Raw genomic sequence first — 27,151 nt, 5'->3', positions numbered from 1 at the left:
CACCTTATCGTATGGCCCCAGCGGAGTTGGCAGAATTGGCAAAGCAGTTGGATGATCTATCCTCAAAGGGATTCATTCGACCTAGTGTATCGCCATGGGGTGCACCTGTGCTATTGGTAAAGAAGAAGGATAGGAAGTCCAGATTGTGTGTGGATTACCGGCAGCTGAATAAGGTGACAGTGAAAAACCGTTATCCGATGCCTCGGATAGACGACTTAATTGATCAACTTAGAGGAGCGGTGATCTTCTCGAAGATAGATCTTAAGTCAGGATACCATCAGATTCGAGTCAAGGAATCTGACATCCAGAAGACCGCATTCAGGACTCGATACGGGCATTATGAATATCTTGTGATGCCGTTTGGAGTTATTAATGCACCCGCAGTGTTTATGGACTACATGAACAGAGTGTTCAGACCATTCCTGGACAAGTTCGTGGTGGTATTCATCGATGACATCCTAATCTACTCGAAGAGTAGAGAGGAACATGAGGAGCATCTACGCCAGGTGTTGGGCGTGTTGCGAGAGAAACAGCTATATGCTAACGGCTCAAAGTGTGAGTTCTGGATGGAGGAGGTGAAAGTTTTGGGGCATGTCATATCAAGTCAGGGTGTGGCAGTGGCCCTAGCAAGATTGAGACGATTCTGTCATGGGAGCAACCTAAGACGGCAAGCGACATCAGAAGCTTTGTTGGGCTTGCTGGCTACTATAGACGATTCGTCAAAGATTATGCAAAGTTGACTTCGCCGTTAACCCAGTTGACGAAGAAGAATCAACCGTTTGCGTGGACGGAGAAGTGTGAGGCTAGTTTCCAGGAGTTGAAGAAGCGGCTGACTACCGCACCCATACTAGCTTTACCTAAGGAAGGAGAACCTTATGACGTGTACTGTGATGCGTCACACAATGGTTTGGGGTGTGTAATGATGCAAGATAAGAAAGCAATTGCCTATGCTTCAAGGCAGTTGAAGACTCATGAGAAGAACTACCCCACACATGACTTGGTGTTGGCTGCCATAGTTTATGCTCTCAAGATTTGGAGACACTACCTCTATGGCAGTACGTTCACGATCTACAGCGATCATAAGAGCTTAAAGTACTTATTTGATCAGAAGGATCTGAACATGAGGCAGCGGAGGTGGATGGAATTCCTTCAGGACTATGAGTTCACTCTACAGTACCATCCGGGGAAAAGCAATGTCGTAGCCGACGCTCTCAGCCGGAAGGCTATACATGTGTCCTCAATGATGGTCAAGGAGTTAGAACTGTTGGAGGCTTTCCGAGATTTGAGCTTGGACGTTAAGCTCGCACCAGGAAGACTGAGTTTCGGAATGGTGACAGTGTCAAGTGGACTTTTGGAAGAGATCAAGTCTAAACAAGAGACTGATGAAGGGATAGCTGAGTGGCGAGACCGTGTGACTCAGGGAAAGGCACCAGAGTTCTCTATTGGGAATGACAATATTCTGCGATGCTAGGGACGGATATGTGTGCCTAACGATGCAGAGATGAGAAGATTGATCCTGGATGAAGGACACAAGAGTAGACTGAGTCTCCATCCCGGAATGAACAAGATGTATCAGGACTTGAAACTTCACTTCTGGTGGCCTGGGATGAAGAAACAAGTGGCTGAGTATGTTTCTACTTGCTTGACATGTCAGAAAGCGAAGGTAGAGCATCAGAAGCCCGCAGGGAAGCTGCAACCACTAGATGTTCCAGAGTGGAAGTGGGACAGTATTTCTATGGACTTCGTGACGGCTTTACCTTTAACTCGGAGGAAATTTGATGCGATCTGGGTTGTTGTTGATCGTTTGACAAAGACCGCTCATTTTATCCCGATCAACCTGAAGTACAAGGTGGAGAAACTGGCGGAGATTTATGTGGCTGAGGTTGTGCGTCTGCATGGTGTGCCGACCAGCATCGTGTCAGACAGAGATCCGAGGTTTACCTCTCACTTTTGGGGAGCCTTGCAGCAGGCCCTCGGAACTAAGTTGAGATTGAGCTCTGCCTATCATCCGCAAACCGATGGGCAGACAGAGAGGACAATCCAGTCGCTGGAAGATTTGCTACGGGCCTGTGTGTTGGATCACAAGGGCAGTTGGGAAGAGATGCTGCCATTGATCGAATTCACTTACAACAATAGTTTCCATGCGAGCATCGGCATGGCACCTTACGAAGCTTTGTACGGTCGGAGGTGTCGTACGCCCTTATGCTGGCATCAAGATGGAGAAAATTTGGTGATTGGCCCGGAATTGGTGCAACAGACCACCGAGGAAGTCAGGAGAATTCAGGAAAAGATGAGACCGCGCAGAGTCGCCAAAAGAGTTACGCCGACAACCGACGAAAGGAGTTGGAATTTCAGGCCGGAGACCATGTCTTCTTGCGGGTTACCCCGATGACAGGTGTCGGAAGGGCAATCTAGTCCAAGAAGCTTACTCCGAAGTTTATTGGGCCGTACCAGATCACGGAGCGAGTTGGACCGGTGGCGTACAGGATCGCCCTACCACCGTTCCTATCCAACATCCATGACGTTCTTCATGTGTCGCAGTTGCAGAAGTACATGGAAGATGATTCGCATGTGATTACGCCAGACGATATACAGCTGAGAGATGATATGACAATGGAGGTGCCACCCATCAAGATCGTCGATCGAAGTATAAAGCGCTTAAGAAACAAGGAGGTACCTTTAGTGAAGATCGTGTGGAACCAAGAGACTGGTGACGCGACCTGGGAGTTAGAGGATAAGATGCGGGAGTCACACCCCGATTTATTTGTAAACCCTTAAGTTTCGAGGGCGAAACTATTTTAAGGGGGGTGGTATTGTAAGGCCCTAAGTTCAATTTGGAACAATTTTATGAAAGTTTGAATAAAATTGAAGTTTTAGCTAATGTTTGATAACCGGCAGATTAGAACTGTCAACTTGTGTGAATTTTTAGAGGGTCTTAAAGACTTCATTTGGGAAAACGTCCTTCATTAGAGTTGTAGCCCTTTAAGTCTAGAAAATTCTCGAAGTGGAATCAGGTCATTCCGACCTCTGTAAATCGAGATATTCGCATTATAGTGACTGTCGTTCAGGCTGTACAGTACCAGCGAACTAGATGAGGAGTTTTTATTTTAATTCCGATTTTGCTTCTGTTTTTACATAGAAGGACTTGGGTTTTAATTGAGTTTAGACCCGATTAAGAACTAAATTGATGGGCCAAGGGTTCGGGCTTGAAAAGAATATTGAAACCCTAGCCCACTTTGCATGGGGTTTAGTCTAGAGGGGGGAAAACCCTAGTCTTTCACAATCAGAACAGAACCTGCACAAACTCACGTAAGAACAGAAAGGGAAGCATACAGAAGAGAGAAAAGAGAGAACTCGAGAGAGAGCAAGAGAAGCCGCCGCCGCCCAAGCCATAACCATCACCGTGTAGCGCGCGCAAGGGAGTGGAAGAGATCGCGCGCGAGGGAGAGAAGAGGGACGGCGAGAGAAGCTGAGAACGTGGACAGCAACGTTTCTGAACCGTGTTCATCACCAAAGCTTCTTCTTTTCAGACCAAGAACCCAAGGTAAGGGCTGGTCTTAGGAAGGGTAGGTTATCTAGAGAGTTTTGCCATGTTTTGTTGTGATTATGGATTGATTTTGAAGGTTTTCACATGATGTTTTGTGAATATGTTTGTTGCTGGAAATTTGTACAGTGAAATACATGCCTATTAACCTTCATTTGATGTGCTTTCTATTGTTCTATGATCTCATGCATAAATCCCATGACTACTTGCTAATTTTGGATCATATTGTGCTTGTTTCAACATGGTTTGAAATTCGTATTCACCTAGGACAGATGTGATACACAATGTTGCAACAATGTGTAGCACAACAAAACACAATCAGAGTATTAAAAATAAACAAACAGTTAAACAGACAAACACAAGGAGTTGTTAACCCAGTTCGGAGAACATCACCTACGTCTTTTATGTCCACCACTATTACACAAGTGAATCTAGCTCTCAGGTCACATGAAAGTCCCTCCTATACCTAAGTACTCCCCCTTAGTATAGAGCCTCTTTTATGTCCACCACTATTACACAAGTGAATCTAGCTTAGCCCTTCTCCTCTAAGCTATGAGAAAACTTTCTCTAACCCCTAATGACCACTGCCACAGCGATCATGTCATGTTTATCAACAAACAAGTTTGATGAGATTACAACTCAACTAAACAAATCAACTTAGTACTTTGATGAACGAAAGCACTAAGTTGGTACAAAACTCACAAGAGGACTCACAAATAAAAACCCTAAGATCAGTATGTATCACTCTGAATCCATGTGCAGCTAGGGTTTATAAGTTCCTTTATATAGACGTTCACTTGAGGCTTGGATCTTCAATGGGCTAAACGTCATAGAGTCCACTAACACACTTCTGGAAAGAATCTTCATGGAATCAAATCTTACCAGAATAAAATAACAGAACCAAGTAAAACAGAATTCAAACTTTGAGATAGACTTGGTTCACACGTTACTTCAGCCAAGATTAAAACAAACACGCCTTCAGAAGATAAAACGCACAACATAGAATAAATCTTCTGAATCCCATACAATCAGCAACCTCACAACAAACTTGACTTTAACGACTGAACCAACAACATATGAAATTTCACCATGTTGCTCCAGATGTTGGCACATATGGTTGCACATCATGGTTTGAGCAAAATGCAGCCAATCAAAAGAACTACAATCTCCCCCTTTGGCAAATTTTTGCTAAAACATGATCAGAAAGTCAAACAATGCAAAAACAACAGTACCCATCCATTAACACAAAACAGTACACAGCATATGATGAATTGAACACACTACTGAGTCGGAAAACAGAGCACCATACTTAGTCTGAAACTCAAAAACACTCAACAACAGCAACAACAGCACAAACACAAGCAACAGTACCATTCTCCCCCTTATTAGCAGAATTTGTCAAAGGGTGCAGAGAGCCAGCAGAAGCCAACAGAATATTACAACCAGATTGAATGAAGAATGAACAAATACACTAATCACTAGCATTAGTGTCATCATCAGAAGTACCAGCATCATCTTGATCATTAGCAGCAGCATTGTCGTCAAGAAGCCTCTTGCCTTTAGTCAACTGCAGAATGAGAGTGTCCACATTCTTCTTCCTCAATGTACAACTAGTAATGGTGTCCTGAAGCATCTTAGACACCGCAATAAGCGCAGCAATAGGAGTCTCAGGAGTCTTCTGAGAGGAAGTACCCTCCCCCTGAGTCATCTCAGCCAAACCAGCAACATCAGAAACATGGGCACCAGCTAGCAGCCTGTAATCAATAGTGAGAAGACTAGCCTTCTTGCTAGGAACCTCATCAACAAGGAGAATTTGAGGATGTTGACTCAAGATAATCCCACAAAGTAAACACGGAAACCCAATAGGGAGCTTGACAGCAAAGGTGTCAGCATGCTTCATAGTTTGAGCAAAGACATATTCACCAAAATCAAACTGAGCCTTAGTACCAATCAGATAAATTAATTTTGCCAAACCTGAAGAAATATCTGAGTTGTGGGTGGTAGGAGCCCAATTTGCAGCACCAATGCGATTCAAGATAGCATACTTTACACTCAAATGAGTAGAAGACAACAAGCCTTTGACAGGCCATTCCATAACCTGACCAGCCATGAGTTCATTAGTGATAACACTCAAGGACAGCTCTTCATTTCCTGTGACAATAGTGCTCCTTCCCAAATACTGATTAATGATCTCAGGAGAAAAATGTACACACCTACCACGCACAAAAACTTTCCTGAAATCAGGATGCCCAGACACAGTGCAATTTGTAGTTATATTCACAATAAATTCTCTCACCAACTTGTCATAGCAGCCTCCAATCTCAGTAACAGTTTTCAACAACCCAGCAGCCTCAATAAGTTCCATAATTTCTTGACAATGCAAAATCTCACCAGTCAATTCCCTCTCTTGAGCAATCCTGCGCTGATAAACATACTTCCACTTACCAACACTTTCTTCAGAGTGAAAGGAAATGTTATCCAAAGGAGCAGCAGGCACGTTTTCTGGAATTCGTTTCCCAATCTTGCGCTTTCGAGCAGCAGAACCAGTATCTGGCTTATCCAACTCCACAGTTGGAGTCTCATCAACAACAGGAGTAGCATTATCTTTGTGAACCTTTCTTTTGAAATTCTGTACAACAGGAGTATCATCATCAAGAATAATGACCTTCTTGCGCTTCTTGTTCTCACTCAAACCCAAACCTAACTTCTTGCAAGAGGAACGCGTAGAGTACTTACGAACAACAGTCATCTTTTGCCTCTTTGAAGCAACAGAAGCAGAAGCACCAAGGGTGTTGAGCAACACCTCATCAGATTCTGAGTTCTCAATGACATTCTGAACATCCTCGACATGCATATCTTTATCAACAGAGGGAGTAGAGTTGGGAACAATTACCTCTTCCTCAAGATGATCAGAATCCTTGTTGCAATCAGAATCACCACCGTGGCTTGATTGATTATTGCTTGGTGATGGAACAATTGGATCTACATCTGCATGTAAAACTTCCTTGAGAGGAGTTTCCAACACTTCAGTGATACAAGGATCAGCAACATCATCACCTGTACTTGAGTTGATTTCAGCCTCGGAATTTACTCCCTGGGTTGCCTCAGAGCTTCTCGTTACCATCTTCTTCTTTGCTTTGGACGCATCTGACTTGGATCGAGCCTTTTTCCCTTTCATCTTACTCGGATCAGACGATGGTTGAGGAATACCTTGAGCAATTGCGATTTCAGAGGTATGAGGAGAGGATTTTGAAACCCTTGAAGATTTTGGGGTTTTGGATTTCAAACCCAATACCTTTACCCCGTAAGCATTCATCTCAGGAGTGAGTTTCTTGCTAGAATCTTGACTCATGGTGAAGAGGACACAAAGAAATAAACACGGGTCTTCAAGAAAAGGATAGACGGTTTTGGAGTGAGTTGCAGAGATTTGAAGTTGTGCAGTGGAGGTTGCAGGAGAGGTTATCAAGAAACAATGGAAATTCCGGATTAAGCGTGCCTCAAAAGTTATGACAAAAGAGCCGTTGGCACACCACAATCCCTTTGATTGCTATAATTCCTCAAATAGGCAGATACCCAATAACTGTCTCAATTTTTCAAACTGTGTGGCATCCAAAGCTTTGGTAAAAATATCTGCTAACTGCTTTTCAGTTGAGACATGTTCCAAAGTAACAGTACCATCTTCAACCAACTCCCTGATGAAATGATGACGAATATCAATATGTTTTGTTCTGCTGTGCTGAATTGGATTTTTGGATATGTTGATAGCACTTAGATTGTCACAAAACAATGTCATAACATCTTGTTGCACATTATACTCCTTTAACATTTGTTTCATCCACATCAACTGAGTGCAGCTGCTTCCAGCAGCTATATATTCAGCTTCTGCCGTAGAGAGAGAGACACAATTTTGCTTTTTACTGAACCAAGAAATTAGATTGTTTCCAAGAAAGAAACATCCACCTGATGCGCTCTTCCTATCATCAGCACTTCCAGCCCAATCCGCATCACAGTAACCTGTTAACACTGAATTAGTGTTGTGAGAGTACAAAATGCCATAATCACTTGTACCACTGATATACTTAATGATCCTTTTCACTTGAATGAGATGACTAGTCTTTGGTTCTGCTTGATACCTAGCACAAACTCCAACTGCAAAAGTAATATCTGGTCTGCTGGCAGTGAGATACAAAAGACTTCCAATCATGCTTCTATATAAACTAGGATCCACATCAGTACCTTTCTCATCCTTTGTGAGCTTGATATGAGTTGCAGCAGGTGTTCTTTTGTGACCCGCATTCTCAAGACCAAACTTCTTAACAATCCCCTTAGCATACTTACTTTGTGTGATGAATAAGGTATCTTCCATCTGTTTTACCTGAAGTCCCAGAAAGTAAGTTAATTCACCTACAAGACTCATTTCAAACTCAGATTTCATTTGTTCAACAAATTGTTCCACCATCTGGTTCGACATGCCACCAAACACAATGTCCTCAACATAAATTTGAGCTATCATAAGTTCACTGCCATTTTTCTTAACAAACAAGGTCTTGTCAATGCCACTTTTGTCATAACCATTGTTGGTCAGAAATTCTGTTAATCTTTCATACCATGCTCTAGGTGCTTGTTTTAAGCCATACAGAGCCTTTTTCAATCTGTATACATGATCTGGAAAACTTGGATCTACAAACCCTTTAGGCTGTTCCACATAGACTTCTTCATTCAAGTAACCATTCAAGAATGCACTCTTGACATCCATCTGATATAGTCTGAATTTTAGCAAACATGCTACTCCCAACAACAACCTGATAGATTCAAGACGAGCAACAGGAGCAAAAGTTTCATCAAAGTCTATTCCTTCTATTTGAGAGTATCCCTGAGCAACTAGACGAGATTTGTTCCTTGTCACATTACCACTTTCATCAGACTTGTTCCTGAATATCCACTTAGTTCCCACAACATTTGCATCATCAGGTCTTGGAACCAATTCCCACACTTCATTCCTCTTGAACTGTCCCAGTTCCTCTTGCATGGATTGAATCCAGAACTCATCAGTCAGAGCTTCTTTGACGTTCTTTGGTTCTATTTTTGATATGAAGCATGCATTAGAAACTAGATCCCTTGACCTAGTAATAACCCCATCATTCAGATCACCAATGATATTTTCCTTTGGATGTATCTTCTGAATTCTAATAAAGGGTTCTTTGGTAGCTACAGGCAGTTGAGAGACAGTGTTTTCTTGCTCATTTGGGAATTGAATTGCTGGCTCATCTGGTTCCACATTTGTACACTCATATGGTAGATCATCTTCATCATGAGCTTGTCCCGTTCTCTCATTGGCTGTATCATCAACAACTACATTAATGGATTCCATCATGACTTTAGTATGAATATTATAAACTCTGTATGCTCTGCTGTTTCCAGAATACCCCAGAAATATTCCAACTTCACTTTTAGGATCCAGTTTTCTCCTGTGTTCTCTATCAGACAGAATGTAACACTTGCTGCCAAAAACATGAAAATACTTTACTGTAGGTTTTTTCCCTTTCCATAGTTCATACTGAGTGACTGTATCTCCTTGACGAATAGTGACGTGATTGTGAATGTAGCAGGCAGTGTTAATAGCCTCAGCCCAAAAATGATATGGTAGATTTTTAGCATGCAACATAGCTCTGGCAGATTCTTGCAATGTTCTGTTCTTCCTTTCAACCACTCCGTTTTGTTGAGGAGTGATAGGAGCATAGAATTCATGTTTGATTCCTTCAGAGGAGCAGAACTCAGAGAATTGACCATTCTCAAATTCTTTTCCATGATCACTTCTTATTTTAACAATCCCACTCCCTTTTTCCCTTTGCACTTGGAGACATAGTTCTTTGAACACTTCAAAGGTGTCTGACTTCTCCTTCAGAAATTCTACCCAAGTGAATCTGGAAAAATCATCTACGCATACAAAAACGTACCTTTTTCCTCCCAGACTTTCCACTTGCATTGGCCCCATCAAATCCATGTGTAGTAATTCAAGCACTTTTGATGTAGTCAGATGTTGTAGCTTCTGGTGGGACATTTTGACTTGCTTCCCAATCTGACATTCACCACAAACCTTTCCTTCTTGAATTTTCAACTTTGGTATTCCTTTAACTGCTTCCTCAGCGACAATTCTTTTCATACTCTTAAGATTCAGATGACCTAACTTTTGGTGCCAGATTCTAACTTCATCTTCCTTAGACATCAAACATCGAGCAGACAAGGATGTTGTTTCAGAGGTCCACATGTAGCAGTTGTCCTTTGATCTGGCTCCTCTCATTAGCACATCCTTGTTCTTATTTTTGACAACACACCCAGATTGTTTGAACACCACCTTCAAGCCTTGGTCACAAAGTTGACTTATGCTGATCAAGTTTGCAGTTAAACCTTCAACTAACAGAACATCATCAAGGTTTGGAGACCCTGTGTCAGACAATTTTCCAATTCCTCTGATCTTTCCTTTGGCTCCATCACCGAAAGTAACAAAGCTCTTAGCATGTGGTTTCATTTTCTCCAGATAACTCTTCACTCCTGTCATGTGTCTGGAACATCCACTATCGAAGTACCAGTCTTCTTTTGATGATGCACGCAGAGAGGTGTGAGCAATGAGAGCAGTAGCATTAACCTTGGGCTTCCACCTGCTTTTGCCTGGACTTTTCTTTTCATACTCTTGTGATACATCTTGAAGTATAGGATATCCATAAAGCTTGAAGCAATATGGTCTAATGTGACCAAATCTCCCACAAAAATGACATCTCCAAGTTGAATTTTGATAGTTCCTGACTTGAGCATACGAATGTGTAACTGATTGCTGGGGCCTGCAGTTCCACATTTTAACATTTGATTGCCTTCCAATCTGCACATGTTCCTTAGTCATGTTCTGGCTCGCCTTGTTAACAGCACGATAATCAAATCCTATCCCAGTCTTATCACCTGCATTTTTTCCAACATCAAGAATTTCATCCAGAATATCAGTGCTTTTACTCATCATGCGAATGGACTTGGTCATTCCTTCCATTTTTGAGTTCAATAAGGCCACTTCTTCAGTTAGCTTCTTCTTCTCAGCTTGAAGCTCAAAAACTAGCTTCTTCTGTTGCTGACCGTAGATACATGCTTCTTTCCACTTAGTGTAGAGAAGCTTATAAGCTTCAGCAAGTTCCTCATCAGAGATCTCCTTGTCACCGTCCCCATCATCTGAATCACATCTAACCATGAATGAAGTTACTCTGTTTGCTGTTACATCTTCACCTTCTGTATCAGATTCATCATCAGACCAAGTGGTGACCATCCCTTTCTTTTGTTTCTTCAAATAGGTGGCACATTCAGTCCTGATGTGGCCAAAACCTTCACATTCATGACATTGAACCCCTCGGCCATTTCCTGTCTTGTCTTCATCTTTCACTCTTCTTTGAAATTGCTGATTCTTGAAGTTGTCAAGCCGTTTGTCTTGCACATTTGGCCTCGATCGCTTATCCAACCTTTTCAAAACCTTGTTGAATTTTCTTCCCAGAAGAGCTATGGCTTCTGATATGCTTTCACCAGTTTCATTATCAGACATATCTTCATCTAAATCTGTGCTTGAGACAAGAGCAATGCTTTTATTTCTTTTCTCAGGTCTATCATTTTGAGTCATTTCAAAAGTCATCAAGGATCCAATAAGCTCATCCACCTTGATACTGCTTATGTCTTGAGCTTCTTCAATAGCAGTTACTTTCATGTCAAACTTCTTAGGAAGAGATCTGAGAATCTTTCTCACAAGCTTCTCCTCTGACATTTGTTCTCCCAAAGCGAAAGAGGAGTTTGCCATATCACGCAGTCTCATATGAAAATCAGAGATGGTCTCATCTTCCTTCATCTTTAAGTTCTCAAACTGAGTTGTTAGAATCTGAAGCCTTGACATTCTAACTCTGGAAGTCCCCTCATGAGCAGTCTTGAGAATCTCCCAAGCATCCTTTGCCACAGTGCAAGTGTTGATCAATCGGAACATGTTTTTATCCACTCCATTGAATATAGCATTTAGCGCTTTAGAGTTACCCAACGCCTCCTCATCCTCTTCTTTGTTCCATTCATCCTCAGGTTTCAACTCACCAACAGATGACCCTTCCTTGGGTATGTTCACCGGATGTTTCCAACCTTTGACAATAGCCTTCCAGGTCTTGCTGTCAATTAATTTGAGAAACGCAATCATGCGAGCCTTCCAGTAGTCGTAGTTGGTGCCATCCAGAATAGGTGGTCTATTCACAGAGCCACCTTCCTTTGAGTTGTCCATTGGAACCGAATCTGTCTTCCCTGGAGCTCACCCAACCAGAACAGGGTGCCTGCTCTGATGCCAATTGAAATTCGTATTCACCTAGGACAGATGTGATACACAATGTTGCAACAATGTGTAGCACAACAAAACACAATCAGAGTATTAAAAATAAACAAACAGTTAAACAGACAAACACAAGGAGTTGTTAACCCAGTTCGGTGAACATCACCTACGTCTGGAGGATACCAATCCAGGAGTCAATTCACTATCAAATAATAGCTCTCAGGTCACATGAAAGTCCCTCCTATACCTAAGTACTCCCCCTTAGTATAGAGCCTCTTTTATGTCCACCACTATTACACAAGTGAATCTAGCTTAGCCCTTCTCCTCTAAGCTATGAGAAAACTTTCTCTAACCCCTAATGACCACTGCCACAGCGATCATGTCATGTTTATCAACAAACAAGTTTGATGAGATTACAACTCAACTAAACAAATCAACTTAGTACTTTGATGAACGAAAGCACTAAGTTGGTACAAAACTCACAAGAGGACTCACAAATAAAAACCCTAAGATCAGTATGTATCACTCTGAATCCATGTGCAGCTAGGGTTTATAAGTTCCTTTATATAGACGTTCACTTGAGGCTTGGATCTTCAATGGTCTAAACGTCATAGAGTCCACTAACACACTTCTGGAAAGAATCTTCATGGAATCAAATCTTACCAGAATAAAATAACAGAACCAAGTAAAACAGAATTCAAACTTTGAGATAGACTTGGTTCACACGTTATCAATCTTGTTACTTCAGTCAAGATTAAAACAAACACGCCTTCAGAAGATAAAACGCACAACATAGAATAAATCTTCTGAATCCCATACAATCAGCAACCTCACAACAAACTTGACTTTAACGACTGAACCAACAACATATGAAATTTCACCATGTTGCTCCAGATGTTGGCACATATGGTTGCACATCATGGTTTGAGCAAAATGCAGCCAATCAAAAGAACTACATGGTTAATGATGAATGTTTAATTCTGGAATTCTTGGGTGAAAATGTTGATGTTTGGGGCTGGACAAAGGCTTGTATGGAATGAAAGGAAGAAAGAAAGAAAAAAATTGAAAACCCTAGAGCCTAAAGTGGGTTCGGCCGAACCCTATTCCAAGGGGTTCGGAGCGTTTCTTTCTTTGATTCCATGCTCAAGTCGTTTGAGGCTTTGCTTGAATAACTTGGCTTGAGTTATGTGTATGAGAAGCATGTGAATATGATTATGAATACCAATGCTATATGAATATTGCCTGACTGAGGAACCATGGGTCGCTCACCTAGCTGTAATTCCCATTGGTGTTGTGAATATCTATTGTCGTCATGTTTAATATTGTTATTAAAGTTGAGAAGACTCTAGGACTGACTTTAGAGCCTTAAATACAAAGTGAATGTGATTATAACTCGTTTGCAAGCGAAATTAATTAGCGGACATAGGTCAGGTAGACTATGGTCCATGAGAACGATGGGCTTGCACGCGAGGGAGTTATTTGGGTTGACTGCGGTCTCCCGTGAACCTTGTGGGCCGGTGTGGCTTCACGTGATTTGGTTGACTGCGATCATCGTGAACTTTTGTGGATCATTGCGGCTCCACGTGATTTGGTTGACTGCGGTCACCGTGATAACCGTGCCTCTGCGGAAGCACGAAGATGGCCATGGAAGATTTGGTGGGTTGTGTGAAGTGAGGAACCGATAGATGACTAACTAACATCTTAAAACATTATATGAAAGAGATAATTATTTTTAATTGTGGAAGTTGCTTCATTATATCTATTGTATTATGTGTTTTCTTTTAGACCTGACCCTTGCTGTTGTTTATGTGTTTATTTGGGGGGGGTGTAGATGGCGTCGACGACAACGACGTTCGTGCATCGCTGGATGCTGAGACTTGATGGGGAGCTAGACGATCGGGCCTGGAGAGCCGACTCCTCCGGGATCCGAAGAGTTTATGTCGGGGATGTTAGCTTTATAGGGATGGACCGGGACGGCAATATAGTGGAGGTTCGCACGGTTGAAGGGGGTATCCTTGACATGCCCTATCCACCTCCTAGGTTCCTGCTACCTGAGGTCGAGGGAGTCGGGGAGACACCTGCTGAGACTAAGGCCGAGACACCTGCTGAGTTCGTGCCCCAAGACGGGTCTGACGCTTCGGTTACGGGACGACGACGCTATGGTGGAAGCGCCAGGTTTATACACAACAAATTGGTGGGGCCGAGACCCAAAAAGAGAAGACAGGTGGTAGAAGATGAGAAGCCAAAGGATGAACCTGCCGAGCGACCGTGACACTGATGACTGGACTGGGAACCCTATGAGCGAGCGTTCTTTTGGAACTTCATTTTATTTTGTTGAGTTTTATGAGAACTTGAGTAACTGATGTAAACTGTTTACTTCCGCCGTGGTTTTTCCATACGTGGGTGTGGACACGGTTTTCTTTATTTACTTGCAGTCGATTTTATAACAGTTGATGTTCTATCCGTTTATGAGTTTAATGCAAAATGTATTTCATTAACCGCTGTTTATGGTTATGTTATGAATCGGAAAACACTAATGTGATTTCTAACATTGGTATTCAAGAGCTTTCAAAAGTGAAAATGACCTTTATCACCTAATCAAGAGTAATAAATGAATCGGCGAAAATTTTTCGTGAAAAATTGGTTACTGTGTGACACTCGAGGAATCGGGGCGTTACACATTGCACATGCCTGCTTCATATCCAAGTTTGAACCCAAGAATGTAAATGAGGCATTATTTGATGAATACTGAATTAATGCAATGCAAGTAGAACTGGAACAGTTCAGGGGAAATGAGTTTTGGGATTTTGTGTCAAGACCTGAAGATGCAAATATTCAAGAACAAGTCTGATGAACATGGGGTTGTCACCATAAATAAAGCAAGATTAGTTGCTCAAGGATATACTCAAATATAAGGAGTTGATTTTGATGAAACCTTTGCTCCAGTGGCCAGATTGGAATCTATTAGACTGTTGTTGGGAGTGGCTTGCTTGAAGAAATTCAAATTGTACCAGATGGATGTAAAGAGTACCTTTTTAAATGGGTACTTGAATGAAGAAGTTTATGTTTAGCAGCCTAAAGGGTTTGTTGATCCTCATTTTTCTGATCATGTGTATAAGTTGAGAAAGGCCTTGTATGGTTTGAAACAGGAACCAAGGGCTTGGTATGAGAGGCTCACTGAATTTCTTGTCAGCAATGGCTATTGCAAGGGAGGTATTGGTAAGACTCTGTTTGTGAAGAATTATAAAGGGAAACTCATGATACTAACTCATCTTTGGTAGGTTATTTTGATGCAGATTGGGCAGGTAGTGCTGATGATAGGAAAAGCACATCTGGAGGTTGTTTCTTTCTAGGAAATAATCTTATTTCCTGGTTCAGTAAGAAGCAAAACTGTGTGTCCTTGTCAACTGCAGAGGCAGAGTATATTGCAGCAGGAAGTAGTTGTACTCAGCTAGTTTGGATGAAGCAAATGCTCAAGGAGTATGATGTTGAACAAGATGTCATGACATTATACTGCGACAACCTCAGTGCTATTAATATTTCCAAGAATCCAATCCAGCACAGCAGAACAAAGCACATTGATATTAGGCATCATTTCATTAGGAATTTGGTGGAGGACAAGGTCATCAATTTCGAGCATGTCACAACCGACAAGCAATTGGCTGACATTTTCACCAAACCCCTGATGCAAGCACGTTTGACAAATTGAGAGGAAATCTTGGGATTTGTTTAAGTGAAGATTTGTAGCAATCAACGGCTGAGCAGTTGCTAACGGCTAGTTTTTCCTTAATCAAGATTAACTGTTGTTGTGATGTCAGCAGAGAGAACATTGCATCATCATGCAACTGCCATATAACTACCCCCAACGAGCAATTTGCCTTCACTACTCAACCACTTGTGTTTTGATTTCGGAAACCCTTGTTTCTCTCTCAATTTTTCTTTGTTTGTTTTGTTCAGTTCCTGTCTCTTTCAACATGTCTCAATCCTCAGGAAAGGTTGAAACTTCTGATGCAAAGGCTGTTACCAACAAGTATGGTGTCAAGTTCATGGGTTTGAAAAGTGGCTCTCCAAAGCCCACTTCATCCAAGAATGTGAAATCCTTATGTCGAACACGGAAGAAGACGAGAACACCATCAAGAAAGCAGTACAAATCAAAATTTCATGGTGATAGTTCCTCGAATGTGGTTCTTGAAGATGTTGTAAGATCAAGTTTTGATCGAGTAGTACAACTCTATGTTTTGATGATTACAAGTTAACATTTAAGTATGAAGAATTATGGTACTCTAACGTGTTTTTCTGAGTGTGCTATTTACAGGCTCTGACCTCAATTTAATCTCACACAAATCAGAAGCACGTGCATGAAGAGTGACCCAAGCAACGCTTTCGCAACATCTAAGTTCACTCTGAACAGTAGAAATGCTTCAGAAGATCTGAAGTTATACAAGCTCTGATATGGACTCAGTCACTTGAAGTTCTGAAGATCCAGATGTTCTGACAACCAAGAAACTCTGAAGGTTCAGATGTTCTGATGGTGTAGAAGACTCTGAAGATCCAGAAGCTGAAAAGTGGAAACTCTGATGTCCTGAAGCAAGAAACTCTGAAGACCATGTACTTCCCTCTGTGTTCAGAATCAGAAGATACAACGGTCAGAGGATCTGTGCTTTCCCTCTGACTCTTATCAACCGGCTTCACAAGTTCCAACATGAAGCACTCCCCTGATCAGAAGTCTCCTAGGTTTAAAGGTCAAGTCACTATCCAAGTACAAAAGCAAAATGTACTATCCTGACGACCTACCTAACATTCTCAGCCACAGCAGAAGCTGGAATTTCCAGAACTGCCCTCCAACGGTAGCATTTCCATGCAGCGTTCAAACTCTAATCCTTGGAGTATAAATAGAGGCTGAAGATTGAAAGATGCTGTTGGAATAATTACACACGCGCAAGCTATATTCAAAAACCTTCTAAGCATTCTTTCATCTGAATTCATTGTGTTTACTATTAGCTTTTCAGAAGAAAATCCTTTGTAAACATTCTTTCTTAAACAGTTTGTTTAGTTACCTTTAGGAGATCAAGGTTGATCGGATCCTAGAGAAGACTAAGAGAGTGAATCTTAGTGTGAGCTAAGTCAGTGTAATTGTTAGTCACTTGTAGGTTTCAAGTGCAGTTGTAACATTTACCTGATTAGTGGATTACCTTCATTCTAAGAAGGAAGAAATCACCTTAACGGGTGGACTGGATTAGCTTGAGGGATTTATCAAGTGAACCAGGATAAAAATCCTTGTGTGCTTTTCTATCTCTTATCTTTAGCACTTAGTTCTCGAAAGATTTGTTAAAATTTGTTAAAATCTTTAAGGTGGAAGTTTTATCTTGAAAACGTTATTCAAACCCCCCCGCTTTCTACCGTTTTTCATACCTTCAATTGATATCAGAGCGCAAGTTCTGATTACCACACCTAACAGTGTTCAGTGATCCGGGCCGGTGTGAAAAACAATGGCTACCACCAGTGAAACTCAAAGAGATGGTTACAATGCAAAGCCTCCCATGTTCGTCGGTCAAAGGTTCGAATATTGGAAAGATAGACTTGAAAGTTTCTTTCTGGGTTTTGATGCAGATCTCTGGGATATTATTGTGGATGGCTATGAGCGTCCAACTGATGAAAAAGGCAAGAAGAGCCCAAGGTCAGAGATGACTGCAGATCAAAAGAAGCTTTACTCACAACATCACAAAGCTAGAGCAATTCTTCTAAGTGCTATTTCTTATGAAGAGTACCAGAAGATTACAGATCGTGAGTATGCAAAAGGCATCTTTGAATCCCTGAAGATGTCTCATGAAGGAAACAAGAAAGTCAAAGAATCAAAGGCATTGTCTTTGATCCAAAAGTATGAATCCTTCATCATGGAGCCAAACGAGTCAATTGAAGAAATGTTTTCCAGATTTCAGTTGCTTGTATCTGGAATACGACCTCTCAACAAGAGCTACACAACAAAAGATCATGTCATAAGGGTCATCAGAAGTCTTCCTGAAAGCTGGATGCCCTTGGTGACTTCAATAGAGCTCACAAGAGATGTTGAGCGTATGAGTTTAGAAGAACTCATCAGCATACTGAAGTGCCATGAGCTGAAGCGCTCAGAGATGCAAGATCTGAGGAAGAAGTCAATAGCCTTAAAATCCAAATCTGAGAAGGCTAAAGCAGAGAAGCCAAAAGCTCTTCAAGCTGAAGCAGAAGAATCTGAAGAAGCATCAGAAGATTCTGATGAAGATGAGCTGACTCTGATCTCAAAAAGACTCAACCGTATCTGGAAGCACAGGTAGAGCAAGTACAAAGGCTCTGGAAAGGCCAAAGGAAAGTCTGAATCCTCAGGTCAGAAGAAGTCCTCAATTAAGGAAGTCACATGCTTTGAGTGCAAGGAATCAGTGCACTACAAAAGTGACTGTCCAAAATTAAAGAAGGACAAGAGGCCAAAGAAGCACTTCAAGACCAAGAAAAGTCTGATGGTGACTTTTGATGAATCAGAGTCAGAGGATGTTGACTCTGATGGTGAAGTCCAAGGACTCATGGCCATTGTCAAAGACAAAGGAGCAGAGTCAAAGGATGCTGTTGACACTGACTCAGAATCAGAAGGAGATTCTAACTCAGACGATGAAAATGAGGTATTCGCTTCTTTCTCAACCTCTGAACTGAAACATGCTTTGTCTGATATTATGGATAAGTATAACTCTTTATCGTCTAAGCATAAGAATCTGAAAAAGAACTTATCTGCCGTTTCTAAGGCTCCTTCTGAACATGAGAAAATCATTTCTGATTTGAAAAATGATAACCATGCTTTAGTAAATTCTAACTCTGTGCTTAAGAAACAAATTGCTAAGTTAGAAGAAGTTATTGCCTGCGATGCCTCTGATAGTAAGCATGAATCTAAGTATGAAAAATCTTTTCAAAGATTCCTGGCTAAAAGCGTAGATAGAAGTTTAATGGCTTCATTGATCTATGGCGTGAGCAGAAATGGAATGCATGGCATTGGCTATTCTAAACCAATTAGAAATAAGCCTTCTATGCCTAAAGCTAAATCCTTGTATGAATGCTTTGTTCCCTCTGGTACCATATTGCCTGATCCTTTACCTGCTGAAGTTGCTAAACCTCCTCTTAAAAAGGGATCTTTCTCCATGTCTAAATATCATGCAAAAATTCCTTTACATTACCATGTTGAGAAACCCAAGGTGATCAGAACCTCTGGGGTAACTAACAAGAGAGGACCCAGAAAGTGGGTACCTAAGGATAAGATTATCTATGTTGCAGATATCCTTGATAGCTCCACTGAAACACCAGCCATGGTATCTGGACAGTGAATGCTCGCGTCACATGACGGGAGAAAGGCGTATGTTCCAAGAGCTAAAACTTAAGTCTGGAGGTGAAGTTGGCTTTGGTGGCAACGAAAAGGGTAAAATTGTTGGTACTGGTACTATTTGTGTAGATAATAGTCCATGCATTGACAATGTTTTATTGGTAGACGGCTTAACTCATAACTTATTGTCTATAAGTCAATTAGCTGACAAGGGTTATGATGTTATCTTTAATCAAAAGTCCTGCCGGGCTGTAAGTCAGATCGATGGCTCTGTTCTTTTTAACAGCAATAGGAAGAACAACATTTATAAGATCAGATTATCTGAGTTGGAGGCTCAGAATGTGAAGTGCCTTCTGTCTGTTAATGAAGAGCAATGGGTATGGCATAGACGGTTAGGGCATGCTAGTATGAGAAAGATTTCTCAACTGAGCAAGCTAAACCTTGTCAGGGGCTTGCCCACTCTGAAGTTCGCTTCAGACGCTCTTTGTGAAGTATGTCAGAAAGGCAAATTCACAAAAGTCCCTTTTAAGGCAAAGAATGTTGTCTCAACCTCAAGGCCGTTGGAACTTCTGCATATCGACCTGTTTGGACCAGTGAAAACTGAGTCTATAGGTGGCAAGAGATATGGGATGGTCATTGTTGATGACTATAGCCGCTGGACATGGGTAAAATTTCTAACCCGCAAGGATGAGTCTCATGCTGTGTTCTCTACCTTCATAGCCCAAGTGCAAAACGAGAAGGCTTGTAGGATTGTGCGTGTCAGAAGTGACCATGGTGGAGAGTGTGAGAATGACAAGTTTGAGAGTCTGTTTGATTCCTATGGAATTGCACATGATTTCTCTTGTCCCAGAACTCCTCAACAAAATGGTGTTGTTGAGAGGAAGAATAGAACTCTTCAGGAGATGGCTAGAACCATGCTCCAAGAAACTGGCATGGCTAAGCACTTTTGGGCAGAGGCAGTAAACACAGCGTGTTACATTCAGAACAGAATCTCTATGAGACCAAATCTGAATAAGACTCCCTATGAATTGTGGAAGAACATAAAACCCAACATTTCTTACTTTCATCCTTTTGGTTGTGTTTGTTATGTTCTTAATACTAAGGATAGATTGCATAAATTTGATGCTAAGTCTTCTAAATGTCTATTACTTGGTTACTCTGAGAGATCTAAAGGTTTTAGATTCTATAATACTGATGCTAAAACAATTGAAGAATCTATTCATGTTAGATTTGACGATAAGCTTGACTCTGACCAGTCAAAGCTAGTTGAGAAATTTGCAGATTTAAGTATAAATGTTTCTGACAAAGGCAAAGCTCCAGAGGAAGGTGATCCAGAGGAAGATGAACCAGAAGAAGCTGGTCCCTCTGATTCACAAACTCTGAAGAAGAGCAGAATCACTGCAGCTCATCCTAAGGAATTGATTCTGGGCAACAAAGACGAACCAGTCAGAACCAGATCAGCCTTCAGACCCTCTGAAGAGACCCTGCTCAGTCTGAAAGGATTGGTGTCCTTAATTGAACCCAAGTCAGTTGATGAAGCTCTTCAGGACAAGGACTGGATTCTGGCCATGGAAGAAGAATTGAATCAATTTTCCAAGAATGATGTTTGGAGCTTAGTAAAGAAGCCTCAAAGTGTCCATGTAATTGGAACAAAATGGGTGTTCAGAAACAAGTTGAATGATAAAGGAGATGTAGTCAGAATCAAGGCAAGGCTAGTTGCTCAAGGCTACAGCCAACAGGAAGGAATAGACTACACTGAAACATTTGCTCCAGTAGCAAGACTAGAAGCAATCAGACTATTGATCTCTTTCTCAGTGAATCACAACATAATTCTACAATAGATGGATGTTAAACGGTAGAAAAGGGGGGTTTGAATAACCTTTTCAAAATAAAACTTCCACCTTAAACATTTTAACAAATCTTTCGAGAACAAAGTGCTTAAGATAAGAGATAGAAAAGCACACAAGGATTTTATCCTGGTTCACTTGATAAATCCCTCAAGCTAATCCAGTCCACCCGTTAAGGTGATTTCTTCCTTCTTAGAATGAAGCCAATCCACTAATCAGGTAAATGTTACAACTGCACTTGAAACCTACAAGTGACTAACAATTACACTGACTTAGCTCACACTAAGATTCACTCTCTTAGTCTTCTCTAGGATCCGATCAACCTTGATCTCCTAAAGGTAACTAAACAATTGTTTAAGAAAGAATGTTTACAAGGGCTTTTCTTCTGAAAAGCTAATAGTAAACACAATGAATTTCAGATGAAAGAATGCTTAGAAGGTTTTTGAATATAGCTTGCGCGTGAGTAATTCTTCCAACCGCATCTTTCAATCTTCAGTGTCTATTTATACTCCAAGGATTAGGGTTTGAACGCTGCATGGAAATGCTACCGTTGGAGGGCAGTTCTGGAAATTCCAGCTTCTGCTGTGGCTGAGAATGTTAGGTAGGTCGTCAGGATAGTACATTTGCTTTTGTACTTGGATAGTGACTTGACCTTTAAACCTAGTAGACTTTTGATCAGGGGAATGCTTCATGTTGGAACTTGTGAAGCCAGTTGATCAGAGTCAGAGGGAAAGCACAGATCCTCTGACCATTGTATCTTCTGATTCTGAACTCAGAGGGAAGTACATGGTCTTCAGAGTAATCTTGCTTCTGGACATCAGAGTTTCCACTTTTCAGCTTCTGGATCTTCAGAGTCTTCTACACCATCAGAACATCTGAACCTTCAGAGTTTCTTGGTTGTCAGAACGTCTGGGTCTTCAGAACTTCAAGTGACTGAGTCCATATCAGAGCTTATATGACTTCAGATCTTCTGAAGCGTTTCTACTGTTCAGAGTGAACATAGATGTTGCGAAAGCGTTGCTTGGGTCACTCTTTAAGCACAGTGCTTCTGATTTGTGTGAGATTGAATTGAGGTCAGAGCCTGTAAATAGCACACTCAGAAAAACACGTTAGAGTACCATAATTGTTCATACTAAAATGTTAACTTGTAATCATCAAAACATAGAGTTGTACTACTCGATCAAAACTTGATCTTACAATCTCCCCCTTTTTGATGATGACAAAACCAAGTATTTTGATGAACAATTCTTAAACAATAAACTGAATTCACTCAGAGTTTAGAGAGATAGAATAAGACTTATCCTGATGTGAATAGTTTATTTTGCTCATTCTGAATCCAAGTCACAGCTTGATTCTGAGCATAGCTCCCCCTGAATCTAAGACTTAATGAAAATGTTAGAAATGTCTAGATTCTGAGCTAAATAATGTAAGAGTTCAGAGTGAAGGCGCATGACATAGATGAAATAAAATAATCAGAGCGCATAAGTAGTCAGAGTCAACGATAAGTGGTATTAGAGTCAAATAGAATCACTTCAGAAGAAGTGAAATGTATTCCTTGTATATGCCCAGTGACACATCTATGGTCATAAAGGTGGAACTCTTAAATTCTCCAAAATAAAAATAAATCACACTAACACAGCTTACACATCAAAAACTAGGTGTACTCCCCCTTTTTGTCATAAGCAAAAAGTATGGGGTGTGAAAAACTTAGCTTGAAGTACAAGGTACTCCCCCTTAGAGAAGGTCTAAGTTTAAAAACGAAATGGAGAAATAAACGATGAGGAATGAGAGTTAAACGAATTAAAGAAGGAGTTAATGCAAAGCAAGAACGTTTACCACCGGCCACGGGAGTAAAGAGAAGCTTCAGTTACCAAGGACTTAACCTCGAGAAACTGTAGGAGCAATAACTTCCAAGGAGAGAATGAAGCTTATATAAAGCGATTTAGAGGAGGGTAAGCTTCACAACTCAATTAATAGCATAAAAGGAAATGGTTGCATACATGGTTGCACTGGAAGAGCTCAGAAGGAGAGCCTTCAAGGAGGACATGTTCCTTAACATCCGGCACCCTGATGGTACACGAACAATACATGAGCTGACGATGACACTGCTTGACGAAGACCTTTGTCCAGAGCTGGAGAAGGATTTGAGAGAATTCCTTGCCTTCGTGGAGGAAATTCAGGAACTCAGCCAGCTTGAGCTGAATTTGCTGGAAGAGAAGGAAGCTATGGAAAAGAGACTCAAAACGACAGAAGATAGTCTAGAGAGGGAGGAGCTGAACATCATACTCAACAACATCCAGTATGCATTGGATCGTCTGGAGAAAGAGAGGGTAGAGCAGCGCCAAGAATGCAGAAGAATGAGGACGGATCCTCCATTCTAGATTTAGGGACAAAATGTATGATGTAATAAACATAAATTATCAGGAATAAAGAAAAAGATTTGGCAAACACAAGGTTATATATATATATGCAATGATAAACTACTAGTAAGCAAAACATAGCAAGTAAGGCAAATAAAATAGAAATAAAAATAAATTAAGTTAAGAAAAACGAAAGAATACTTAAAACTAAGGCTTGTCAGAGCGACGCAGAAGTTCTTGAAGAATTTGCTTCATGTCCATCAGTAGAGTCTCATGAGTATTGAGACGTTGTTCCATGATGTCAAGTCTGGAGAAACATGGCTGTGCAGAGGTGGAGGGAACATGCTGAGCAGATTGATGAGCTGGAGTGGAATCTGAAGCAGCAGGAGTGAAGACCACTGGTGCAAGAGCTTGACATCTAAGAGCTTCAGCTTCAGCTTCAAGTCTCTCAGCTTCTAATCTTGCATTTTCAGCTTGTACAGCCGCTTGACGTGCAGCTTCTTCTGCTTGCTCTTTCTTTCTTCTGGCCTCTTCAACAACTTCAAGTAGCTTAGTTCTTTGCTGTTGTTCATGCAGAACCACTCTTCTATCAAACCGCTGCCTAGCAGCCTCAATCCTCTGATCCCTTTCTGGTGTGAGATGACTCATCATAATAGGAACCTGAGCTACTAACCAAGTACTCAGACGATTCCATTCTTCAGCAACAGAGTCAGCGTTCTCACTCAGGTCAGTGTGACCTTGCACATTCCGTAGCATCAATGAAGCTTCATGATTAAAAACACTGATGCACTCAGAGAGAGAGGTTGGCCTGAGGAATGTGTAGGGAACAATAGAGAGGTTGGTTTCAGGAGAGGTTGGGTGGTTGCTTCTGTTTGCCTCAGAGGCACCTTGAGGAGAACCAATATCAAAGGTTTGGACATGTGGTTCAGAGGTTCCAAGGTTTGGTTCAGAGGTTTCAACCTGAGGATGTGGTGATCTAACCGAAGAATGGTTAGACACAGAGTTTTCTGGTTCTCGTTGAATGGACTCTTGGTGAATTTGGTCTGGTTGGATTTGTTGGGCTAAAGGGTCTGCTTCATGCGAGGGGTCAGCCTGGATAGGATCATCTGGGTCAACTAGACGTTCTGGTCTAGGTCCAGGGTATCTCCTAGGGCTTGGTACTGTGAGGTAGTACTCTGGGATGGCAGACACTTTTTCTTTCCTGACTTCCATAAATTTACGAAGTGACTCAGAGTTGTTGGAAGGTGAGGAGTCAGCAACGTTGGTAGGAAAGGATACAGAAGTATAGGGAGTGGAAGAACCTGTATCAGCAGTTCTACGATCACGACGTTCTGATGCTCTGGGAACAGAGTGATCAGACGTTCTGGGTTCAGGTTCTGGTTGTTCAAGTTCTGGTTGTTCAGGAAAGATGGGTTCAGAGGTTAATGGGTTGTATTGGATGGTAATGGGAGAGGTTGGTTCGTCTGGACGTGGAGTCTGAAGCATATTCCACAGAGGTGCTTCTTCTTGGAAGGTTGGAAAAATGAAGACCTTGGGGAATTTGGTGGAGATGTGTTTTGGGCAGCTGGTTGAGACTCTGGGATAGTAGTGCGTTGGGTGAATGTGCGTTTAAGGAGGGTAGAGATGGGGAGTGCATCAATTGAATTTAAATCATCATCAGATTCAATGACAGCAGACTTACTTGATGAACGCACGGCAGACCTAGTCACTCTGGCAGAAGTCTCCATTCTGATGACTGCAGCAGCAGGTTCCACACGGGTAGGCTTCTCCACAATTCTGACTTGTTTTTTCTTCTTCTTGGGAGGAGAAGGACCATCTTCATTATCACCATTATCACCATCATCAGGGGAATCATTCAGAGGCACCCTTCTTTGTCTTACTTCATCAGAAGTATCTTCATGAGCAGGGGCTATCTTCTTCTTGACCAATCTCATCTTCTTCAAAGATGTGGCTGTGAAGACATCACTAAAAATTGTAGACAGATCCTCTGTGCATCCTGCCTTTATCAAATCTTCTACGAATTTACTCTCAATGAAGAGATCTGAAAGCAGTCTCCCAAAGGGGATGTACTTGATGGCAGACTTGATGGAGGCAGTGGTTCTGGACTTCCTGATGCATTCTTTCAGGTAAGAGAACAAGAAGAAAGGAAGGCAGATCTTCCTCTTATCCTGAATGAAGAATAGCATTGCCTTCTGGAAGAAGTTGATGTTATCAGGAGAGCTTCCCTTTGGCCTCTGGTTGATGCAGTGAAGCAGAATCTTGTGCCAGATTCTTAGCTTGGGATGAAGATCCACCACCTTGTAGTCGCTCTTGCCAGACTTGTAGGTGGTGTAAAGAGCCTTGTTGGTTTCATCCTTGGTTCTGGGTTTCACCTTTGACTCCGTCAGTTGGAATCTATACCCAGTCCCAGTGTGTGCACCCAGCAGATTCACAATGGACTTCTTAGTGATGATTATCCTCCTTCCAGCAATGTAGGAGACCACTTGTGTATCATCACAGTCCGCGTGTTTCCAGAATTCCTTGACCAATTTGTCATAAATTGGACCTCTAAGCCTATTGAAATACTCTTCCCATCCCTGAACTTGAACTTCAGGACGCTGGTCATACTCATTTGCAGCTATATTATCCAGGTCGAATCTCCATTCAGCAAGCACTTGCAGTTCTTCCGGAGCATAAACGCAGTGAACGGCACAGCCCCATTCTGCAATTGGAATCATCTTCTCTGAAGCCTGACCTTGACTTGGGGTTTCAGGACCCAATTGACCTGTAGCTTGGCCTACTACCATATGAGGAAACCTGGTTGCACCTGCAGCTTCGTTTCTGCTTTGTCTCACCATCTTCAAGTCGGTTGAAGGTTTTGGGTAGAAGGAGAAGGATGAATAGAGAGAGAGAGAGATCGTGGGGAGAGGTTTTGAAAAACTGAAGAGAGAGAATGTTAAAACCGTAAGTGTAGGAGAACGTGTGTGTATAGTGGGTTTTGACAAATAATCGTGTTTGATTCAAAAAGAAATTTAAAATCAACGGTTAAAAATTAAAGACATGATAGTAAGAGTTAATACACATATCACACGCAGGAGAGAAGCACATCAACACTCATTACGACAGACTGTCAGCACGGGCACAAGGAACTATGTATCAGAGATACTGACACACGTTTACTGTCTCAGCTTCAGAGTCAGCACCAATGGGTACATAAACTCTGATAGAGTTACCTTCTGGACTAGACATCTTAAGATAAAGAAGCATCATAGTCAGAGGTTCTGATCCATCTTCATGCTGGACAAAAGTCAATATTCAGATTTTTCAGAATGAAATTAAATCTATCCTCTACTAAGGGCTTTGTAAAGATATCTGCCCATTGATGGTCAGTATCAACAAACTTCAGAAGAAGTACGCCCTTCTGTACATAATATCTAATAAAGTGATACTTTACCTCAATGTGCTTTGCCCTTGAATGTAAGATAGGATTCTTACTCAATGAAATTGCAGCAGCGTTATCACAATAGATTGGGATATTGCTCTCAAGGATTTGATAATCCTCCAGCTGATGTTTCATCCAGAGCATCTGAGTGCTGCATATTGCTGCTGAGATATATTCTGCCTCTGCAGTAGAGAGTGCAATGGTTGATTGCCTCTTGCTTGCCCATGAGACTAAGTTGCTTCCCAGAAATTGGCAATTTCCAGAAGTGCTTTTTCTCTCTGTTCTATCTCCAGCATAATCAGCAT

At 41.5% G+C, this 27,151-nt stretch overlaps 2 protein-coding genes across 2 annotated transcripts; both read right to left on the bottom strand.

Annotated features, from left to right (window-relative positions):
* Positions 1-5,015: 5,015 nt before the first annotated feature.
* Positions 5,016-6,896, bottom strand: LOC130712738 (uncharacterized). The gene has a single exon (XM_057562558.1). The coding sequence runs from the start codon at positions 6,894-6,896 to the stop codon at positions 5,016-5,018; it is 1,881 nt and encodes a 626-aa protein (XP_057418541.1).
* Positions 6,897-7,091: 195 nt separating this feature from the next.
* Positions 7,092-11,834, bottom strand: LOC130712737 (uncharacterized). The gene is made up of 4 exons (XM_057562557.1): positions 11,338-11,834; positions 8,526-11,181; positions 7,559-8,240; positions 7,092-7,342 (listed from the first exon to the last, which is right to left on the bottom strand). The coding sequence occupies exons 1-4, from the start codon at positions 11,832-11,834 to the stop codon at positions 7,092-7,094; spliced, it is 4,086 nt and encodes a 1,361-aa protein (XP_057418540.1).
* Positions 11,835-27,151: the final 15,317 nt, after the last annotated feature.

Source organism: Lotus japonicus, chromosome 4, assembly GCF_012489685.1.
Source record: "Lotus japonicus ecotype B-129 chromosome 4, LjGifu_v1.2".
NCBI lineage: Eukaryota > Viridiplantae > Streptophyta > Magnoliopsida > Fabales > Fabaceae > Lotus > Lotus japonicus.
Note: the sequence above shows the minus strand (reverse complement) of the source record. Positions and strands in the feature narration are given on the sequence as shown.